This window comes from Pholcus phalangioides, unplaced genomic scaffold (genome assembly GCF_987345545.1).
Source record: "Pholcus phalangioides strain wild (caught in Gottingen) unplaced genomic scaffold, Ppha-v1.0 ptg000011l_1, whole genome shotgun sequence".
In the NCBI taxonomy this organism is placed as follows: Eukaryota; Metazoa; Arthropoda; class Arachnida; order Araneae; family Pholcidae; genus Pholcus; species Pholcus phalangioides.
In genome coordinates, this window is record NW_028301604.1 from 18,162,282 (window position 1) to 18,181,002 (window position 18,721).

At 34.0% G+C, this 18,721-nt stretch overlaps 1 protein-coding gene and 1 non-coding gene across 3 annotated transcripts in view; one reads left to right on the forward strand and one right to left on the reverse strand.

The window, feature by feature from the left end:
• LOC149080168 (fasciclin-1-like) overlaps positions 1-18,721 on the reverse strand; it is a 163,832-nt gene that overhangs the window by 54,419 nt on the left and 90,692 nt on the right. For both annotated transcript variants that reach the window (XM_089239204.1, XM_089239203.1), the window contains exon 2: positions 2,521-2,668. In XM_089239204.1, coding sequence (XP_089095330.1) covers positions 2,521-2,659 — 139 coding nt within the window. In that variant the 5' untranslated portion in view covers positions 2,660-2,668. The remainder of the gene's footprint in view (positions 1-2,520; positions 2,669-18,721) is intronic.
• On the forward strand, positions 16,727-16,801 carry TRNAV-UAC (transfer RNA valine (anticodon UAC)). Its single transcript has one exon. It is a non-coding gene; the product is annotated as a tRNA-Val (tRNA).

The window sequence follows — 18,721 nt, forward strand, 5'->3', positions numbered from 1 at the left end:
TTACACATGGTAAATTTGGGAGCGGTAGTCCAGGTCGATAAGGTACTCGCCTAAAGTACCAAAGGATGTTTAGAGGCGTCGCGAGTTCCCGAGGATACCCGGTTCGTCCTTTCCTGACACAGGGGTACACAACAGAAACGGCGACATGACCGCAGAACAAATTGCTACTGCAGGGAGTCCCGGTCTAATTAGCCCTCGTGTGCAGAAAAATGACCGTGGTGGGACAAAAATGATTAATGATTTCACAAATACTTCTATTTCATATAGATAAACAGAATAAGATGATTTCTATTTTCCTTCAAGAACCACTTGTTACGAATCAAAGAAAAAGTTAGAAAAAATGAGATACGAAGATCTCCAGAAAATCAAAGGGATTCAACGTTTATGACAGTTTTCTGATCTTCACATAACTTGGTCAGATCAAATCAGAATGTGACTTTTGGCCGGTTCCTTGCTTGAGTCATCTCTCGGTTTAAAAACTGGCTCTTAGAGCCCTATGAAGAAGGGGGGAAAGGAAAGGCTGTGTAACTGACAGCGGTAAGTGCAGTGTGTGTAAGTGTTAGCGTATAAGAAGGGTAAAAAAATTTCAAATTTAGCTGTTCAAGAAGACACGATCAAAATTAGGATCATTCATCCAGACGTCTAACAGCGCCATGTGTCCAATATAACTGTTTTTTATTAATTAATTCCAGTTCACTCAATTAAAAATGAAGATCAACAATTTTAATCGCCAAAGTCATCAAATACAGCAGATCAAGACAAAAATGCCCTTCATTCAGTTTTTTGCTCTTTCTTTTTGATTAAAATACGATTAAATAGTGCCAAAGTAAATGTATATATATGAAGAAAGAATAATTAGTATATTAAATAGCAAAAATTATGCGATTTAATAGGTGCCAAAATATAAAAGTAAAATAGGTGACAAATAATACCAATTTAAACAACACAGTAGCTAAGAAAAAGTTTATATACCGCGTGATTCAGAAAAAAAATGGGAAAAACTTTAAGAGGTGATAGTGCAAACAGATACAAACAAATGTCATCAAAGAATGCACGGTCTAACATGATACGCAAACGCGCTAGCGGGTTCCGAAACGGCCGCTCCACAAACGTTAAAACGACATTCCTGTTGAAATTTATCGGGAGAAAAAGAACACCATACATGCAAATGTAACCTGGGGAATAAGATGCCGTATGCAAATCTGCGTCACAGTGAATAAAAGTAGCGGACGCCAGCACTTCGAACTCCAGCGTGCAACCGTTCTGACAGTTGTAACGTACGGGATAATGGCGCACTTTATTAATACTGAGTTCGCGTCTTTTATTCATTGCGACGCAGATTTCACATACAGTTTCTTCTTCTTCCCCAGGTTACATTTTCATTCATGGTGTTTTTTTTTCTCCCGATAAATTTCAACCGGAATGCCGTTTTAAAGTTGGCGGAGCGGCCGTTTCATGTTAGAACATGCATTCTTTGACGAAAATTGTTTGTATTGGGGTGTGTGCTATCACCTCTTAAAGTTATTCCCATCTTTTCTGAATTATCCTGTATACTTAATCATACATAAAAAAACAACTGTGTTATTGCTTACAGAATCAAATTAAACAAGGAACTAATTGCATTTCATTTAATGCGATGGAACTTGTTTAGTTGGGACAATGCCGTTAGAATTTATTTTGTCAGAAAAATGACCATATATTTCAGTTTCGAAATTTCTTGGCTGGTTTTAGTTAACATGTATCTGTTTTTTTTTTTTAATTTTTAACAAAATAATGAAATAAAATAATTATTCTATATATTGTTTTTACTTTCGCGGTGAATTTTAATTTAAACTGCTTGTGATACTGTCTTCAAAAGTTCCATATCGTTTCACAAATTTTCAGCACAGATCGGAAATCTAAATTTTCTTATGCATTTTTCAAATGAGGAGATATGAATACTCGACACTTTTTATGTTTATTAAAAGTGAAAACTTTTTATGTTTATATATCCTATATATATATCGTATGTTTCCAATAGACTTGACCACCCAAAAAAATTAGAATCTATTTTTGCCTCTACAGATTGTTTTAAATTCAGTTTCTTTCCCAATACCATAGGAATGGAACAAGCTCCCCTCTACTATTGTTACTCCCCCCACTATCTCCGATTTCTTGTCAAATGTTACAAAGCATATGTGTACAAATCTACCGCATTCTCTTGTATAACCCTTGAATGATCAACAATATTGCATAAATAAAAATTCGTCTTGTCATTTGGCTCCATACACCAGGTACACACTGCACCGGTACGATATGCGATACTACCGCAACATCGACACGATTGTGTCGTCATAGAATCGATCCAGTGTGAACCCGGGCTTAGAGTATAGCATACTAACTTTTGGTTCAACGGGACGGGTTTCGCGGATTATGAATGTGTTCGTGCGGATTTTCATCAATGATCGTAAACGAAAAGTTCCCTTCGAATCCGCTCTTGTGTACATGACATAATTGTAGCGTGACGACAAAAGTACTTACTGACATGAAACGAAGCCAACTTCGTGTCATTGAGAGGACGTTTGCCAGCGGCCCTTCGTATAGCGTCATTGGTTGGTGCGAATATTGTGACTCGTCGTCTGTCCAAAAGTACTTGAAGAACCTCATCTTTGTTTATCATCTTATAAAACTAAAATAGAAAACAGGACGAAAAATCAGTATCACATTTCATGAGAGCGTATACCTTGTAACCATCTTTTCAAATGCATATATCTATGATTGACTAATATAATATGATAAATAGTTTTCAGAAATGTTTTAAGAATGTTAAATCTTTCATCATTAGTCAAACGAAGAAGTATAATTCAAAGAAGTTTCTGTTCCATATCGTTATTATATATATGAACTTTTTTATCTTTCCTTTTTTCTCTTATGAGAAGAAATAAACACACCCAATATTATGCAAGAGATATTTCTGCAGAACGTTTCATGCTGCGTTACTCAATGGTGTTTAAGCAAACTTTAGAAATCATTCACTTCTCTGACTTAAATGACACTACTCGCGATTTGCAAACGTTGTGTATCAAAGCCATTGAGTGCATATGCTCCTTGATGACGCGTATGTAAAAAAAAACAGCATTTCGTGCATAGAAAAAATGAAAGAATTCTAAGCTATATCTTTACGCATTATTCGGAAGCATCTCCGACACCTGTGCTAAAAGAGAATGAATGTCCACAGAAAATTCTAATGGGATAGAAGCGCCAAAAGGGGATGGGGAGTAAAATATAAAGAAAAAAAAGTTTGCTGAAACGTCTCCCCCCCCCCTCCCTTAACAGGCTTATTTTCATTTTAAAATCGTCGTTATTCTTCATAGTTTTAGTCCCATTTGTCATTCGCCTTTATGTTTTTCCCGTTTCCGACCTTTCAGCTTCTCTCTTATACTTTTTTCTATTCAATTTCGTTTTTTTTCTCATATTGGAAAGAAGGATATCGTTAATTTTATTTTGTAATGGTTTTCCATGCAACTGAAAACATTTGATACGTGTTTTCGGAGAGTTATACTTTATTGCCGTGTATTTTAAGCAGGAATCATATGTTTGAAAACAAGTTTTATAGTCGTTATAACAATTTGCACCTGTAACTAAATTGAGGTTGTTCTTGTCACTTACCTCTCACACAGCGCTCAATGTTTTTGCAATACGTTAGGCATTGTCTGGTTGCGAAATTTATTATTTTTCACCCTCTCCACCCAACATGTAACCAGAGAATTATCATAATAACAAAATATTACGGATTCCAGTGTGCATCTTTGATCCACCTGTATAATTCTGGAAGAGCAACCTTATTCCGATAAGGACCCATTAAAACGTACGGACACCCAATTCCAAAAAGCGTTAAACGAAAAAAAAATGCACTTTCTAATGATATCAATAACGATGAATCACACACACAGATGGCTTCGCTTTTTCTAGTTCAGTTTTTTATTTCTAAATACTGACTAATACATAAAACACATAATGCTTAGATTATGTGTTAAATTAGCATTATTAAATAATGCTTATTTCCCTGGACGGATCATGCTGATCCCTTGGGAATACGTGTGGATCACGTTTATTCCAAAAAAAAAAAAAAAATTATAAAAAAAAATATAGGTGTATGTTTATGGATGTTTCCCCGCATGTACTTTTAAATGACATATATTCTTTATCGTACAGTTGCATTTATTTGAGACTAATTAGTAATATTGTAAATATTTTAATTGATGTGTTTCGCAGAAATCTCGATCGATTATGCACAGGTATAGGATCTGTAGTTTTTCTCAATTATTATAAGTATATAAACATACATCGTTATGAGAAACTGAAAAGTGTATCTCTGGTGTATTGGTTAGCGTACTTGCTCGGTATGCAAGGGGAGCCGGGCTCGATTCCCGGAGGAAGCAAATCGCTTTTCTTTCCAAATATCAGTTTCGACATTAACATCCAATCGATTTCTCAGTATATTTCGGGTCGAAAAAATACCATCTCTTCATACATCGTATCCATACGTTTAATTTACTATTTATCACGAAAAATGCTCCTTCACCTATAATTTCTCCACTTGTTTCACAATACCAATCCGGCGCTTTTAACAGAAACTATCTGTCAGCGAAATAATAACTGTATTCAAACGAAATCAATTGTGATTGTTTAACCCCAGCCATAAGCGGAAAACAAAAGAAAACGAGAACAATTTTAAGTTTGGGGTAAGTTTCTCCAAGCGTAATTGATACCAACGTTGTTCCTAGCCAGCACTTACGCGTAACTTGTTACTGATCACAAGCTTTAATCCTAAAAGTTATAAACTTGCTGCATAACGTGTGAATAATTTATCACAACGCCTAGGAAAATGACAGCCGTTCACCATTAATGGTTTCTGTATGTAAATGAGCATAAATAGTGCCAAACACACAAGAGAGCTGTCTAAACAAATCGCGTAAGCACATAACACCGCAGTTGAAGTTGCACGCATATTCTCGAATGATTATCGTACACTGAACTACGAATGAATTAGAACGACGAAATCGTTGGTTAGGTTGAAATCTCTTATAATTTGAATTTTTCGAGTTCTGCTTTCCACTAATTCAATTTTCACTGCATGTATGAGGCACGGAATAAAAAGGTTCTGATATTTTATGGTGAATTGCGTGATACTTTCTATACAATAAAATGCCCTAGATGCTTTGAATATTTGTTTCCTTTAGTTCGCGTACGCGCAAACGAACAAACTGAAATATTAAGTATAAATCACTGAATAAATCTCATTTTGTTCGATTTTATATATATATATAATGCTTATTTTATATGAAAAATGTTCTTCCCTCTCTCTCTCAAACAGATTTCATTTTTCATACCCAATGAAGAAAAACATTTAACTCAAAGGAAATTTAAAATTAAGTTTTATGCGTACGCTAAGGTGGTGTCATTAGGAAAAAATATATGGATGTCCAAATTTTTTTTGGCATCAATCAGTTCAGTGTTGTACCTTTGTCAAGTTAGAATATAAAAACACGTATACAATGAATATAGCCGTTAGAAAAATTAGATTTCTGTATGATTATAGAGAGAAATAATTGAAGCAAAATAAATCGTTGAAATTAAAAGTTCACTCTCAACAACGTCAACACGTTTTTAAAATTTTCAATAATTTTTTGTGATTTATATAAAAAGATAAGCTGTGTTGCATAAATGAAGATGCATCCAAAAATCCCCAAGTGTCTTGTAAAATAGTCAGCAAATTATGATCGTCTGGTGGAAAAGTCACGCCGAAATTATTTTTCAAGAGCAATGAAGATAATCGGTATCTCGTATTTCTCTCCTTTCCGAAATCAGTTCATCCGATCGTACATCAGGTTGAAAACAAATGAGAATCTTGGAATTATTTGATTCGAGAAATTCACTCTCTGGGAAGATTATTTTAAATTTAATTTAAGGAAAAATGAAAATAAAAAGATTTTTTTGCATCAAATGTAATCGCGTGGTATACTGGAATGAGCACATCAAATGTAATTAATCGGAAAATACTGAATATATCAAAGGCATGCTTTAAATTTCAAATTAGAGAGAACTTGCAATATATCATATTGAATACAATTTGCAGATAAGAAGTCAAAAATCGTTGTATGGTCACAGGAGGGGGTAGGAATAATTTACAATCAAATTCCTAATCACAAAAATACTCCATTTGTGAAAATAGCTTCGAAAATCAACAATGGTTGGGTGTTAATTGTTTTCCTTATAATCACCTACATACCACACTGTACTTGTAATGAACATGCAACTTTGAATCGTATTCAAGGTTACATTTAGGCTGGGTCACACCGGCTAGACACGACAAGGTAAGACAGCTTTAGATGAGCTTAGTCATTGTTGTCTACGCTGCTTTGTATGGCTCAACGCACACCGGGGTTAGTCAGAGACAAATTGAAACGTTGCGTCATACAAATCAATGTGAACAACAATGACTAAGCTTGTTTAAAGCTGTCTTGTCTAGTCATGTCTAATCGGTGTGTTCCCAGCCTACGTATTTAATATAAAACATATTCTTATGGGATTTAGGCAAGAAATTCGATTCGCTTAGGGAATGTAACCCGATTTCCATTGTCACTAAACACGAACGGCAATGTTTCAAACCTTTGAGACGATAATAAAAAGATCTGGGCGGTTGGGAACGGCAACAAAAAGCTTTTACTTTGTTTCTATATGCTCTTTAACTACATATTCAGTTAGAAGAATTTTTTACAGTTCATGAAATTTGATCAAATAAATTCTTGGTGAACTATAGAAAGAAATTCTAAAAGTTTTTCGACCGCTTCTTTTGTTTTTAAAAACAGAAATGAAGTCCGATGGATCTTTCATACTTAAGGTGTCTTTCCGTTTTGCAAGCTCTGAAAACGTAAAAGCTTACAGTTATCCGATAAAAGTCTCGAGAAATCCAAAGGGCTTCTGTTTCCTGTGGTAACGCATTTTTTTCAACACTTGTTTAAATCTCACACAAAGGAATTTTTATTCACTTTTCTGACAATGAGTCCATGATTTTTAATGGAAACAAAGTTTATTTATGACGGATCAAGAATATTGATAAATTACGAAAAAATAATCTTTTTTTGTGAAAGGTACTCTACAATGCCATTCTGGTTTACATTGCTATTTTAGTCAGCAATTCATTATGACTAACTATGAACTCTGGAGCTACCGAAGTTTTCTTTTACCCCCTTTTGAAACTTTGAGGGACGAATAATTATTTAAAATGTTTGAAACAGCATGATGAGAAACCTTTGAAATTGATGAAAAGTTGCAAATTTGCTAGGTCTCAGAGTTAAAACAATGCCCCGCGTCACATTTTCGAAATTCAAAATGTGCCAAAGAAGACACATTGGGGGCATAAACGGTTACATGCTTTTCGAATGGGAGGAGGGTTAATTTCCCTCTCCATCCTCCCACCCATGCTAATAATACAATTTTTTTGCTCTTACTCATATCGCCACCCGGGTCCGCGTATGATTGGGGATTGTAGTGGTAAAGCTAAAAGGCTGTAATAAACTAGATTTTTAATAAATTCTAATAAACTAGACTTTTAATAAACTTATAAGACTCTACCAAACTCACAACATTTAATCACTTCAAAATGCCATTTTTAAAGCCTTAAAAGTAGCAAAATATATTGGATAAAATTAAGTAATTTTGTATAATTGCACACACAGCGACAGTATAATAATATGTTACTTTCAATTGAAGATCATTTAGCGTATTATTATTATACAGGGTGAATCCGATCTATTCTGTCAAACGTAAGGGGTGTTAGACGAGCGCAAGTGGATCATGAAACACCCCAACAACACTGTCCTATCGTTAACCGTTTTCGAGTTATGGTGATAATCGATTATGGGGTGTTTCATGATCCACTAGGGGTCCTCTATCACTCCTATCACCCCCTTTCGTTTGGCAGAATAGGTTGGATTCCCCTGCATTTTTAACAATGTTTCGTCTACTGCCGGATGTTTATAAGATGAGTTTTACCAAGTTGCTCTGACTAACTTTTTCATGAAGATTTTGTTTCCATCATAAAACATAGAAAAGTTGAAGTTCTCAGTATAATGTTTTCAGTCATCTTTAGCATAAATAAATTTATAGTTATTTGAATGCTTCATCATTGCTATAACAGTTTTTTTTTACTCTATAGTTTACCTGTACGTTGTTATTATCAGTACGCTTCCCATTTTAGATGACCCGAGAGTTACTCCAGAATCATAAAAAAATATCTTGATCCTATATATATGGAAGATCTTACGCTCGCAATCTCTGCTTTATAACACGGGTTTCGACCGAACCAACTATTCCTATAAAAGTTGCGTGTATCCTTAGAGATTTACCGTTATTATCAGAGAAGGCAGTGGTTTTTGGTCCAGGTCTAAACCAAAAAGAGAACGAAATGAAGAAATAAAGTTACTTTCCTGCAGCTATCAGTCTGTATATTCATTCGTAGTGGCTCTTTCTCTAAGAAAAAAAAATAAAAGTAACGTACTTTCTCTCCATATGTTTTCTTGAATAACTTCAGATCTTTCCCAACAACCTCATTTTTTCTCTCAGAATCCAACGCGAAAACTACTCAAACCATAGAATAAAGGGTACGTTCCACAAGCGAGTCTTTCCACGATTTTTTTATTCAAACAAAGCTTCATCTTTACGTGTCTGTTGGTACATATATATTTGTGCTTATGTGAACATCAATACACACATCTAAAATTAGTCTGAAAGTCAAATGCCAACGAAGAAGATGTATATGTTACTGCCAAAGTCCGAAGTGCAGCCAATTCGTGACGGGGCGACCACTTCGCGAATTGACCGGACATCCCCGGTCAAAGCTCGATGTGCTGATGTAAAGGTGCCAATGCAATTTATTAATCGCCAACATATATATAGCTGGAGCAACATATATATATATTGGATTACCTCCATGTGACGAGAGAAAACAGTAAAATTTGAGAGAAAACAGTAAAATTTGAGAGAAAAACTATAAAATTAATTATATAAACACGTATATATATTTTTTTTTGCCAAATTTTGGAAACAATGATTACCGCTTTTTTATGAAAAACGGTTTTTTATAAAAATATTTTTATGATAAAGTGATTACCTCATACGGGACGGCCCTCCCCGCCTTCTAACTTCCATATAGAAAGTTTTTGCTTTGTCTCTTCTCAGCCCAACAACAAAAGTCTGAGAAAAGTTTGGAAAAAACAACATAAATTGTTGAAGGAAGCCTTGTCTGTTAGTTTTTGCTGTTCCTCCTCAACTTTTCTCCGATTTTGAATTCAAATATCTCAGTGAATATTGTAGTTAAAAGAACCGGATTTCTTTTGTTGGTCTCAGGAAAGACAAAGCAAAAACTTTATAATTGGGTTTTTTAGGGCATGGCGTCCATATAAAAATTTCGGTTTTTTATTTTTTGAGACACTGTATTTCCATTCTAAAAACTGATACAAGATGATTTTCGAACATATTTTTTTTAGCTTTTTTTAAATTTAAATCGCAACTCTACAACAAACGGTTCTTGAGATAAAGCCCACATTAGCACTTACAGAACCTGTATATATATATATATAACATTTAATATGATAGTAATAATTTCTTTCGTGCATGTAGTCTGAGTGATCATAAACATTGGTCATAACATTGGGTCATTCATTATTAGTCATAAACATTGGGTTGATAAACATTGAAGTAACAATATTTCACTTTTTCACTCTTATTAGCACTGCCGATAATTTTAATTAATGATTTGTTGTGTATTGTGTGGTTTCTTTGTTTATTTTGTATTGACTTTTATAATTTTGTATTGTTCACGGTTGTATAATTTTTTTTGTGTTTGTTTCTTTTTATTTTATTCCTTAATTATAATCAAATTTTTTAATCATCTATACAGGCATCATTTGCCTTTAGATGGTAAATATGTTCTGTTTAAATTCATTTATGGAGAAGCAGCATAAGATAGCTTCGGATCATTAACTTGTTCTGTTAAAATAGCATAAAAAATTCTTTAAGATTCATGTAATCTAACAGTATGAAGACCCGGTGACTACTTTGAAAATAAAACGAAAAGAAAGTCTTTGACAGGTGGAATTTTAGTGGTTATTAGCAACATTTTCTATAATTTGAATTAGTGAGCTACAGCTATTTGATAAAGAAACGATAAAAAAAGTTCCAAAATCATTCCGTTCCTTTCCACATTAGTAGATGGGTGATGCTAATTAAAAAGAAAACCCGCCTGGCAGACAAGTGTGTTAACGTACCAAACTACTATTTTTCTTTCTGGACCCCCCAAAACTTTCTATCATCACTGAGAGAAAAGCAATTTACATTTTGATCATTTCTGTCGCACCACGGTCATTTTCTGCACACGAGGGCTAATTTGACCGGGACCTACAATTTATTGCCGATTCCGAACAGCAGTGTTTTTTAACTTTATACTCACCGAGAGGTTGGAGCGCTGATCCCCCGATGCGGGACTTCCTGCAATAGCAATATTTTTCTGTGGTCATGTCGCCTTGTCTGTTGTACCCCTGTGCCAGGAAAGTTTTCTGACAAGGACGAACCGGGTATCGAACTCGCGACACCTCAAAACATCCTTTGGTTGGTACTTTAGGCGAGCATCTTATCGACCGGGCTACCGCGCCCAGCAATTTACAAACTTCAAACAAACTTTCGAAATGAAATCTTAAAAATATGAGTGTGTTTAGTGTTGTGCAAGATATGCAACCTCCAGTCTGGTGAGAACTATGACATTACAGCCGTCCACAATAGCCTTGAAACTGTACAACCGAGATCAATTAACTCCCAGGTGCATAAAATGATCATGGCGTGACATTGAAATGATCTCTTTTATTAGAAAACAAATCACTAGTCTCCTGGCACGGAAGCCAATAACAACGTGCCTTCTATGGATGACTCAGCTTGATATATTTCGATCAGTAGCTGCGAAGACAGTTGCCTGGCGGTATACATCTTCTGCCACCTCGTTAATAAAGCTAATTAGCGGCCGCCTCTTGCCATAAATCACCATTGATGGTCTTAGCGAAGAAATCTTGATGCATTAGAAATTGATAGATTCTTGGGATATTCGAAGAGGAAAAAACTCGCTGTCAGAAATTTAGTGTTAGGTGGAGATAGAATTCTTCCAAACCGCAACAAACGAATATTCAAATTGATATACTCTTTATTTTTTTTTATTGAGGTCCATTACCCATGACACTGTCAATATAGTGAGTAATACTTCATATTTTTGCGGAAAACCCACTATATCGTGGTAAAGAGATGCTAAACATAACTAACGTTATCAATTGTGTAGTCATTAAGGTAGGATATGTTATTTTCAGTCGAAACCTGTCCCTACGTTTAACTCTATTGGACAGGCAGGAAAATAAAATATGATATATAATTTTTCACCAGTACATGGATTACAGAATATGGTAATCGAATATGCATACACCCAGAAATTCTGATTGTTGTGTCGTAAGAGCTATTGCTATTTCAGATTTGCTATCTTTTGCCGATTCACAGCTTGCTTTAACGTCTTACCTTCGGCGAAAGCTTTTAAAAGTTTCATGTGCTAAGCTGTTGTATTTTCACTCAGAAATTGCCGCCGAATTATAAACATGTAGAAAATTGAAAACCAATACCAACGATTATACCTCAAAATCCGTAAATAGAGACACCAAACAGCGGTTTCAATACTAACATAGCCCTTTCTTCAGTGGGAAAGGGCCCGCGTTATAACAGTCTCTGAGTTCTACACGTTATCAGAATCAACGGTTCGCCAGTAAAATGCGGCAAGAAGAATTTATGGAATTACCTCTCGTACAAGCTAAATAGTAAAAACGTTTGATTTTTATTAATTCGGTTCAGTTTCTTGGATTGTATAGAGTATTTTATTAAATCTAAAATTTATTAGCATTATACTTTTTTTGGTCATAATTAAAATATGTTGTGGGTCCATATAAACATTTTTGGATCAGCAACATAATACACGAACTTAACTACAACGGACAGGATGGTGATGGTTGTTGTGTTTTTGTATTTCGAGGGGGATTTTTTGGGGTTAGGTTATTTAGTTCTTTTTCAATTTTTAATTATAATTTATATTTTGAGCGGCTTATAAGTTTTAGTAACGTTAAATATGAATAATTGCTAAAATTTGTTCTCGCGGTTGTATTAGTCTGAATACCTATCTTCAATGGTTGTTTTTTTCGATATGTTTAAAGCAAACAAATATGGTAAATGTGTAATAATTATCGAACGCAGTTCCTGCCTCACCCTGAACAATACTTGAAAAAATATCCACTAGCTAAATGATATGCTTGCTCACAAGAGATTTATTAGTTGGGTTGCTGTATTTTTGAAATATATGACATCTGTATTTTTTATGGGCATATTTTTCTCAGCCAACTTGTTGGACATTTTGCCTGTTGTGGCGTTGTATTTCTATTAGTTCTAGATATGTGAACATTTTTTGTAGTAACTTATTCAAACTCATCTGTCGACAGAAACTAATCTTAGACAGTTTCATAGTTAAAAGTAAACTTAAAAAACGTAAAACTCAAAATCACCTTGAGGACTGAGAAGAGTACCGTATATAAAGAGAATAAATATAGCGTTATGGATCTTTGCTACATCGAAATGACAAACCTGAGTTCCGTGTTGCGGTTATCGGAGACATAAACTATTTGAAAATGGTCGCATCATAAATAGACTTACAAAAACTGAAATCGATTTTCATCCAGGATTTTCCACACGTGATATAACCAGTTTAATGGGTTATATCAAAAAACTGCGAGAGACGATATTCCTCACAATCGTATATAATATACATTTTAAGAATAACTTAAGCATTTGGGTTTCATGCATTTACAATATACGAATATAAAATATAAATTTAGGTTTTTCAAACTCCGCTCTTATCATGTAAATAGGGGTTTTATCTTGGTAATGCGTAAAGCTTATGAAAAACAAAGTAAAAAAATCAACTGCATAACAGAATCGTATTTAGTAGCGGAACTATTCAAAAAGAAAGTTGTATACACATGGAAATGAAAAAAATTCAAAGCAATATTTAGGAACGACATTTTAGTATGAATAAATATACTGTACCGTATATTATTAAAGCGAGTTTAGCTTTTGCCAAAAAGTGCATTCTTGCATCAAGGAACAAACCCATTCAAGAGAAAAGAACTTTCAATACGTGTCCACAATTTCTATTTTCCCTTAAAATACCACCTTTTCCTTTTTTAGCCTCTTTCTATACTATTTCTAAGAACCGTGATTTGAGTTTTTGTATGCTGACAGTTAAGCGAAAATCGATGCAAAATTGCTGAAAACACTGAATTTTTCCATTGAAGGTTTGCTGTTAGGTGATGCTCCATCTGAAATTCCCGCATACATGGCTGTAGAGCACCAAAAATACTTCGGCGAGCGCAAGAACATCATATAAGCCAGCAGCTACTCGCCACACTGTCATGCAGCGCTGAATAACAACAGATCTACGCAGATGATAAAATAAATAACGAGAAATGGTATTGGAAAGCCAAAAAAGACAATGTCAACAGCATACATGAGAGTATGAATGACAACTATAGTTTTATTGGTGATGTCCTGTAAGTCAAAATTCGGTCTCTATCTCATCATCCATTTGTCGTATAGAGGTATGGTTCTATTTTAAAAAAATGCTCAAAATATGTTCAGAAAAATCACTCTGTACCAGTTTCAAGAGTGGAAACAGAGTGTCGTAAAATAAAAAGTCTAAATATTTATACGGTCCCCCATCCAGTATTTCTCCTATTAGAAAGTTGTTGCCTTGTCTCACCTGAGGTCCACAAAAATTTCTTAATTAAAAACATTTATTAACTTAATTTTAAAATTAACTTAAACAATTTAAATATTATTCATATCTATGTAAATCACATAAACGCAGTGTGTTCCTTGAAGTGCAACATATTGTCAATATTAAAAAAAATATATTGACAATTAATTTATTTTCGTCATGAGTATGTCCTGCATTCAGGGTACTTCATTTGCTAAATATAACCCCTCAAAAGGTTTCCCAATGCTTATCAATTAAAGGGTTGAACTACAAACGCGACAAAAACCAACCATCTTGTTTATTTTTGTGTACATTTTTAACCATTTTGGCAATCGATAATTCGACTTCATTATTGAATGCACCAGTGAGATGATGACGGCTGGTTAGGAGAGCGAACTCACTTTTTTTTTATCTCATTGATATAACAATAAATTTTCTCAGTCATACTACATAGTGGAAGAGTTGATCAACTTTGCCCAAGAATATATTAAATATACTACATAGTCCTACTAGTCATTTGTGACAGAATATATACTTTTACCCTGGAAAAATTAAAAAAGAAATTATTAATCACAAGGTTTTTCCATGAATTTTACCTAATGTTAGTGAAACAATTCTCTTATTTGACTGTCGAATGATAAAATCTCAGTGTGACACACTAAAACCCCCGTTTCACGAATTCCCTCAATTTAACTGATAATTTTTATGTCCGTGTAGGCCTCTATCAGTGTTTATATCGACCAAGATTTCAATGATTTTTTTGAAGTTGTTGCCCCACTTACTTAATTACCATCAATTGTTATTATTATATTATTTTGGCGATAGAATTAATTTTTCATATTTTTTATAGCTCATTCATCATTCTTAAAAATTCTTAGAAATGTGCCTGCGCTGTAATAAAGGATCCTTCAGTTTAATGGATAGATTTGTATACTGCGCGGGATACACTTTTTGCTCACATATCCTGAAAATAGATTGCAAAAATAACTTACGATTCCCTAAAGAGTTATGGTGGGATTTTTTTCATGAAATCATATACCATTTATTTTTGTAATACTTGGAATAATTTATTTGAAACATTTATATGATCTCGAAGACCATTTTTTTTTATTGGTTCCGTTTTTTTATTCCTGTCCAGTGGCCATTTTTCTTGTACGATTGCTTCATTTCACTTGATCGAACGAGTTTTTAGTTAAGGGAAAAAAATCAAAAACGAGTCGAGTTAAGTGCAAAAACCGATTCCCCTTTTTCAATTATAGCCTTAGGGGTTGCAGAAATTCTCACATCATCGAGCTTTTCGGGGGTAATTAAGGTCTCAGCAGAGATTTCTACCCGTTTTCAATAGCTTATGGAACACGCATCAGATTTTTAAACTTTTCGCGAAGCTAAGGTAAGAATTCGATAAAAAATAAAGAAAAATTACAGTGAGAAATGGAAATTTTAAATCAAGAAAAATATCGATTTTACTGTCTGAGAGCAAGCATTTGTTTATTTTACTAACCAAGTTTTTTAAGCTCATATCATTACCAGTAGAAACAATTGTTATTTGTGAATTTATTCATATTGCGTGTGCAATTTGAAAGTAATGTAAATTAATTTGGTCTCGATTGCACGGAAATCAAACTCTAAATCAATTTTTATAGTTGGGGGAGGAGAAATATAAGAATGAATGTAATTTTAATAAAATTCTAAAATATATACATATACATATACTTGTTTATTTATATTTATAACTTATGCATATATATATATTACATATATTATTATATTATATTATTGATACAAAGTCATAAAATTGTTTTAGACCTTCAGAGAAAACAACAAATATGAAATGATTCAGCAGCAACTATATGTAAAGTAAAACATTTGAATGTATTAATACAGTCAACATAAGTGTGTTGATATAGTGAATATAACACATATACATATAATACCAGCAATATAAATTCAACTAAGGTGACATTGTTGTATACCGAAAGACGAATATATTTTAAAATAAAGCTAAAATGATTTCAAACATTACTATGCTTGCGAATTCGTATAATATTGAATGTTCAATAATGTATATAAACACTGATTTTAGCCTGGTAAACAAGATATCTCTTGATATATTTTGAACTATAATTAGAATAAAGATATTTTTTGAGCATAATAGAAGTATATATGTTCACATGTTAATGGTATGTGTGGATGGGTTTCACAATTAATAATTCTAATGGTAAGACTGTTGTAAAGCGCTCTCGCAGAGTGGCCGTTGGCGCCTTGCTGGATGTCACCAACAGGCGCCAAGCTCGCTCGGACGGAGAGAGAAAAACCTCTTTTTGAGAAGCTGACGAAAATTAAAGCTGTATTAACGAGAACTTCTTAATACAGATTTGCTGATGAGAGAGTGACGATTTTTCCATCTCTTCTGGTTCTCGTCGTTGGAAAGAGAGGTCAGCTCGAATTTTTGCTCGCTTACCCTTAAAGTTAAAAAGTAATATAATTATTTAATATGATAATCAGCGCAATTTATTGTGAAAGTCGAAAAATAATGAGCTGGAATTACTAAAGATACCTCCCAAATGCATTAAGTAAGGTTACTGGAATCTCTAAACTTACGAAGGTTTTAACAGCAACATATGCGGATATATATTTAGGAAAAAAAGAATATTAAACTGCTCTTGCGGGGAATCGAACCCACATTTCCTTTCTTGCCGAGTGAGAGCCCTAGATCACTAGACTACAAAGGCAGCGAATGTCTCAATCTTTCCTTGCAGCTGGTGTGTACTGAACGGGACCGTGTGTGGACACTAGCTCCAAGCACACGAGGACAGTGCATACGATCTCCAAGGAAGCATCGATATATCCGTTGCCTTTGTAGTCTAGTGGTCCAGGGCGCTAACCTTACAAGTGAGAGGACGCGGGGTTCGATTCCCCTCAAGGGCAGTTGAATTTTCTCTCTTTCATAAATATATCTTCGCATCAGCCAGCTGCTAAAAACCTTCGTATGGGTAGCGGAGGGTGACATCATCCTCGGATCTCTAGACTCCTCGTCATCAAGATGACAATGGATTCGTGGACTTTGCGAAAATAATTAAATTGTTGTAACTAGCGCCATGCAAGCGAAATTTTTAGTTGAAGAATATGTTAGAATACAATGCTTTAAAAATTTATTTCGTTTTCTCTTCCTGAGTTTTAATAGAGTTTTAAGTGTATTTTCTTTGTTGTCCTATACGACCACGAGTACTCCCCTCAGTGGAAGGCGAAACCATCCACAACAAGACCTCCAACGAATTTATTATCATAAAGAATGGTCATTAGGATAGAAAAGGGTGTTTGGGGTGCTCAGGGAAGACGTATTATGCCATGTTCACACACATTCCAAAATGTCCGTGAACTGAAAACCTCTTTAACACAGGAGTGAACAATGTTGTACCAACAGCTCATAGACAAAGTCGTTTTATGCATGGGCAGACACTGCAGAGCAACCATTGAAAGTTAGGATAGCATCGCATTCCTGACTCAGACATACAAATTTCATTCTATGTTTAGAATATTCTTTCTAACATGGCTTTATTCTATCTTTAATAAGTATACCTTTGTGCATAAGTATCTTCTCTCTCTCTCTCTCTCTCTCATGGCTGTTTCAAAATAAATTCCCTTAATTGAAATTTGTGTTCTTTTCACATGTGTTATAATTTTTTTTTTGTTTTTATATTATTTATATTATATTTTATATTTGTTATTATATCAGTTTTTCCATCAATTAGCGTGATACACATTGAGGTCTCAATGGCTAGTATTAGTTTCATTCGTAATAGTTTCATCGTAAACGAATTGCAGAGTAAAAACTAACTAAACGGTCCTTGGATTTTGCACACCAGTTTACATATTAGGTCATTATATTGAAGACGTTTGTGATATCATCAAATGTGAATTTCAAGAAATGTAGATGATCAATAAATAAAATAATTTGAAGCCTCAACATTTATTCATTAAGAAGTTGAAATGTTCTGAAAGGAGCTATAATTAAAGGTGATGTAAAAAATTACTCATTGAATAAAAGAAATATATATATATATATATATATATATAAAACAAAATTACACATCTTACGAGAGTTTTTGATAAACTGGAAAAGCTCCATTTCTCACTTCCTCGCGTTTTTGGACGTTTTCCCTTCAAGTGAACTCTTATATTTACTCTTGACTAAATATAGTCGAAGCTTAAAGAATTGGTGATACCCTACAATTTGAGACCTCTTCGTCATCCATTTTTATTCTTTGTTTCTGACATCGTTTCCTCCCGATTACAAGTTTCCCCAACCCCTTCAGATTATTTTTAACACAAGTTAGCCTTAGTCTTTGACAGCGTTTCCATTGGAAATCATCGGAAACTGGATTATAAGCAATCGATATCTGAAAGTTGAGAGAAGGGATAACAAGCGAAAAAGAAAATATTGTTTGGCGTGGATCCACAAAATCGGGAACATTCTTTTAAAACAACAATCTTTCAACCTTCAAATGTGCGTCTGTTGTAGTTTATTACAAAGGATAAATGATCTTGGGAATCTTTATGACGTTCATAAAGTGAAAATATTGAAATGAAAAACATGTTCAGCTAATAATTGCCACCAACCTCACAGTAATAATTTCTCTTTTTTTACCTCATCGTGATTTGCTGGATTTTGTTTGTTATTGTGCCTAACATAAATATGAGAAATTTTACGAAGAAAAGTTATGAACTTATCTCTATTATACAGGATGTATAGCTAACTCCTCGCACCGCAAATTACTGGCGAACCGTTAATCTTAGAGGCATCCTTTCAATTAGAAAAAGTATCTAAATATATCTTGTAGACCTCAG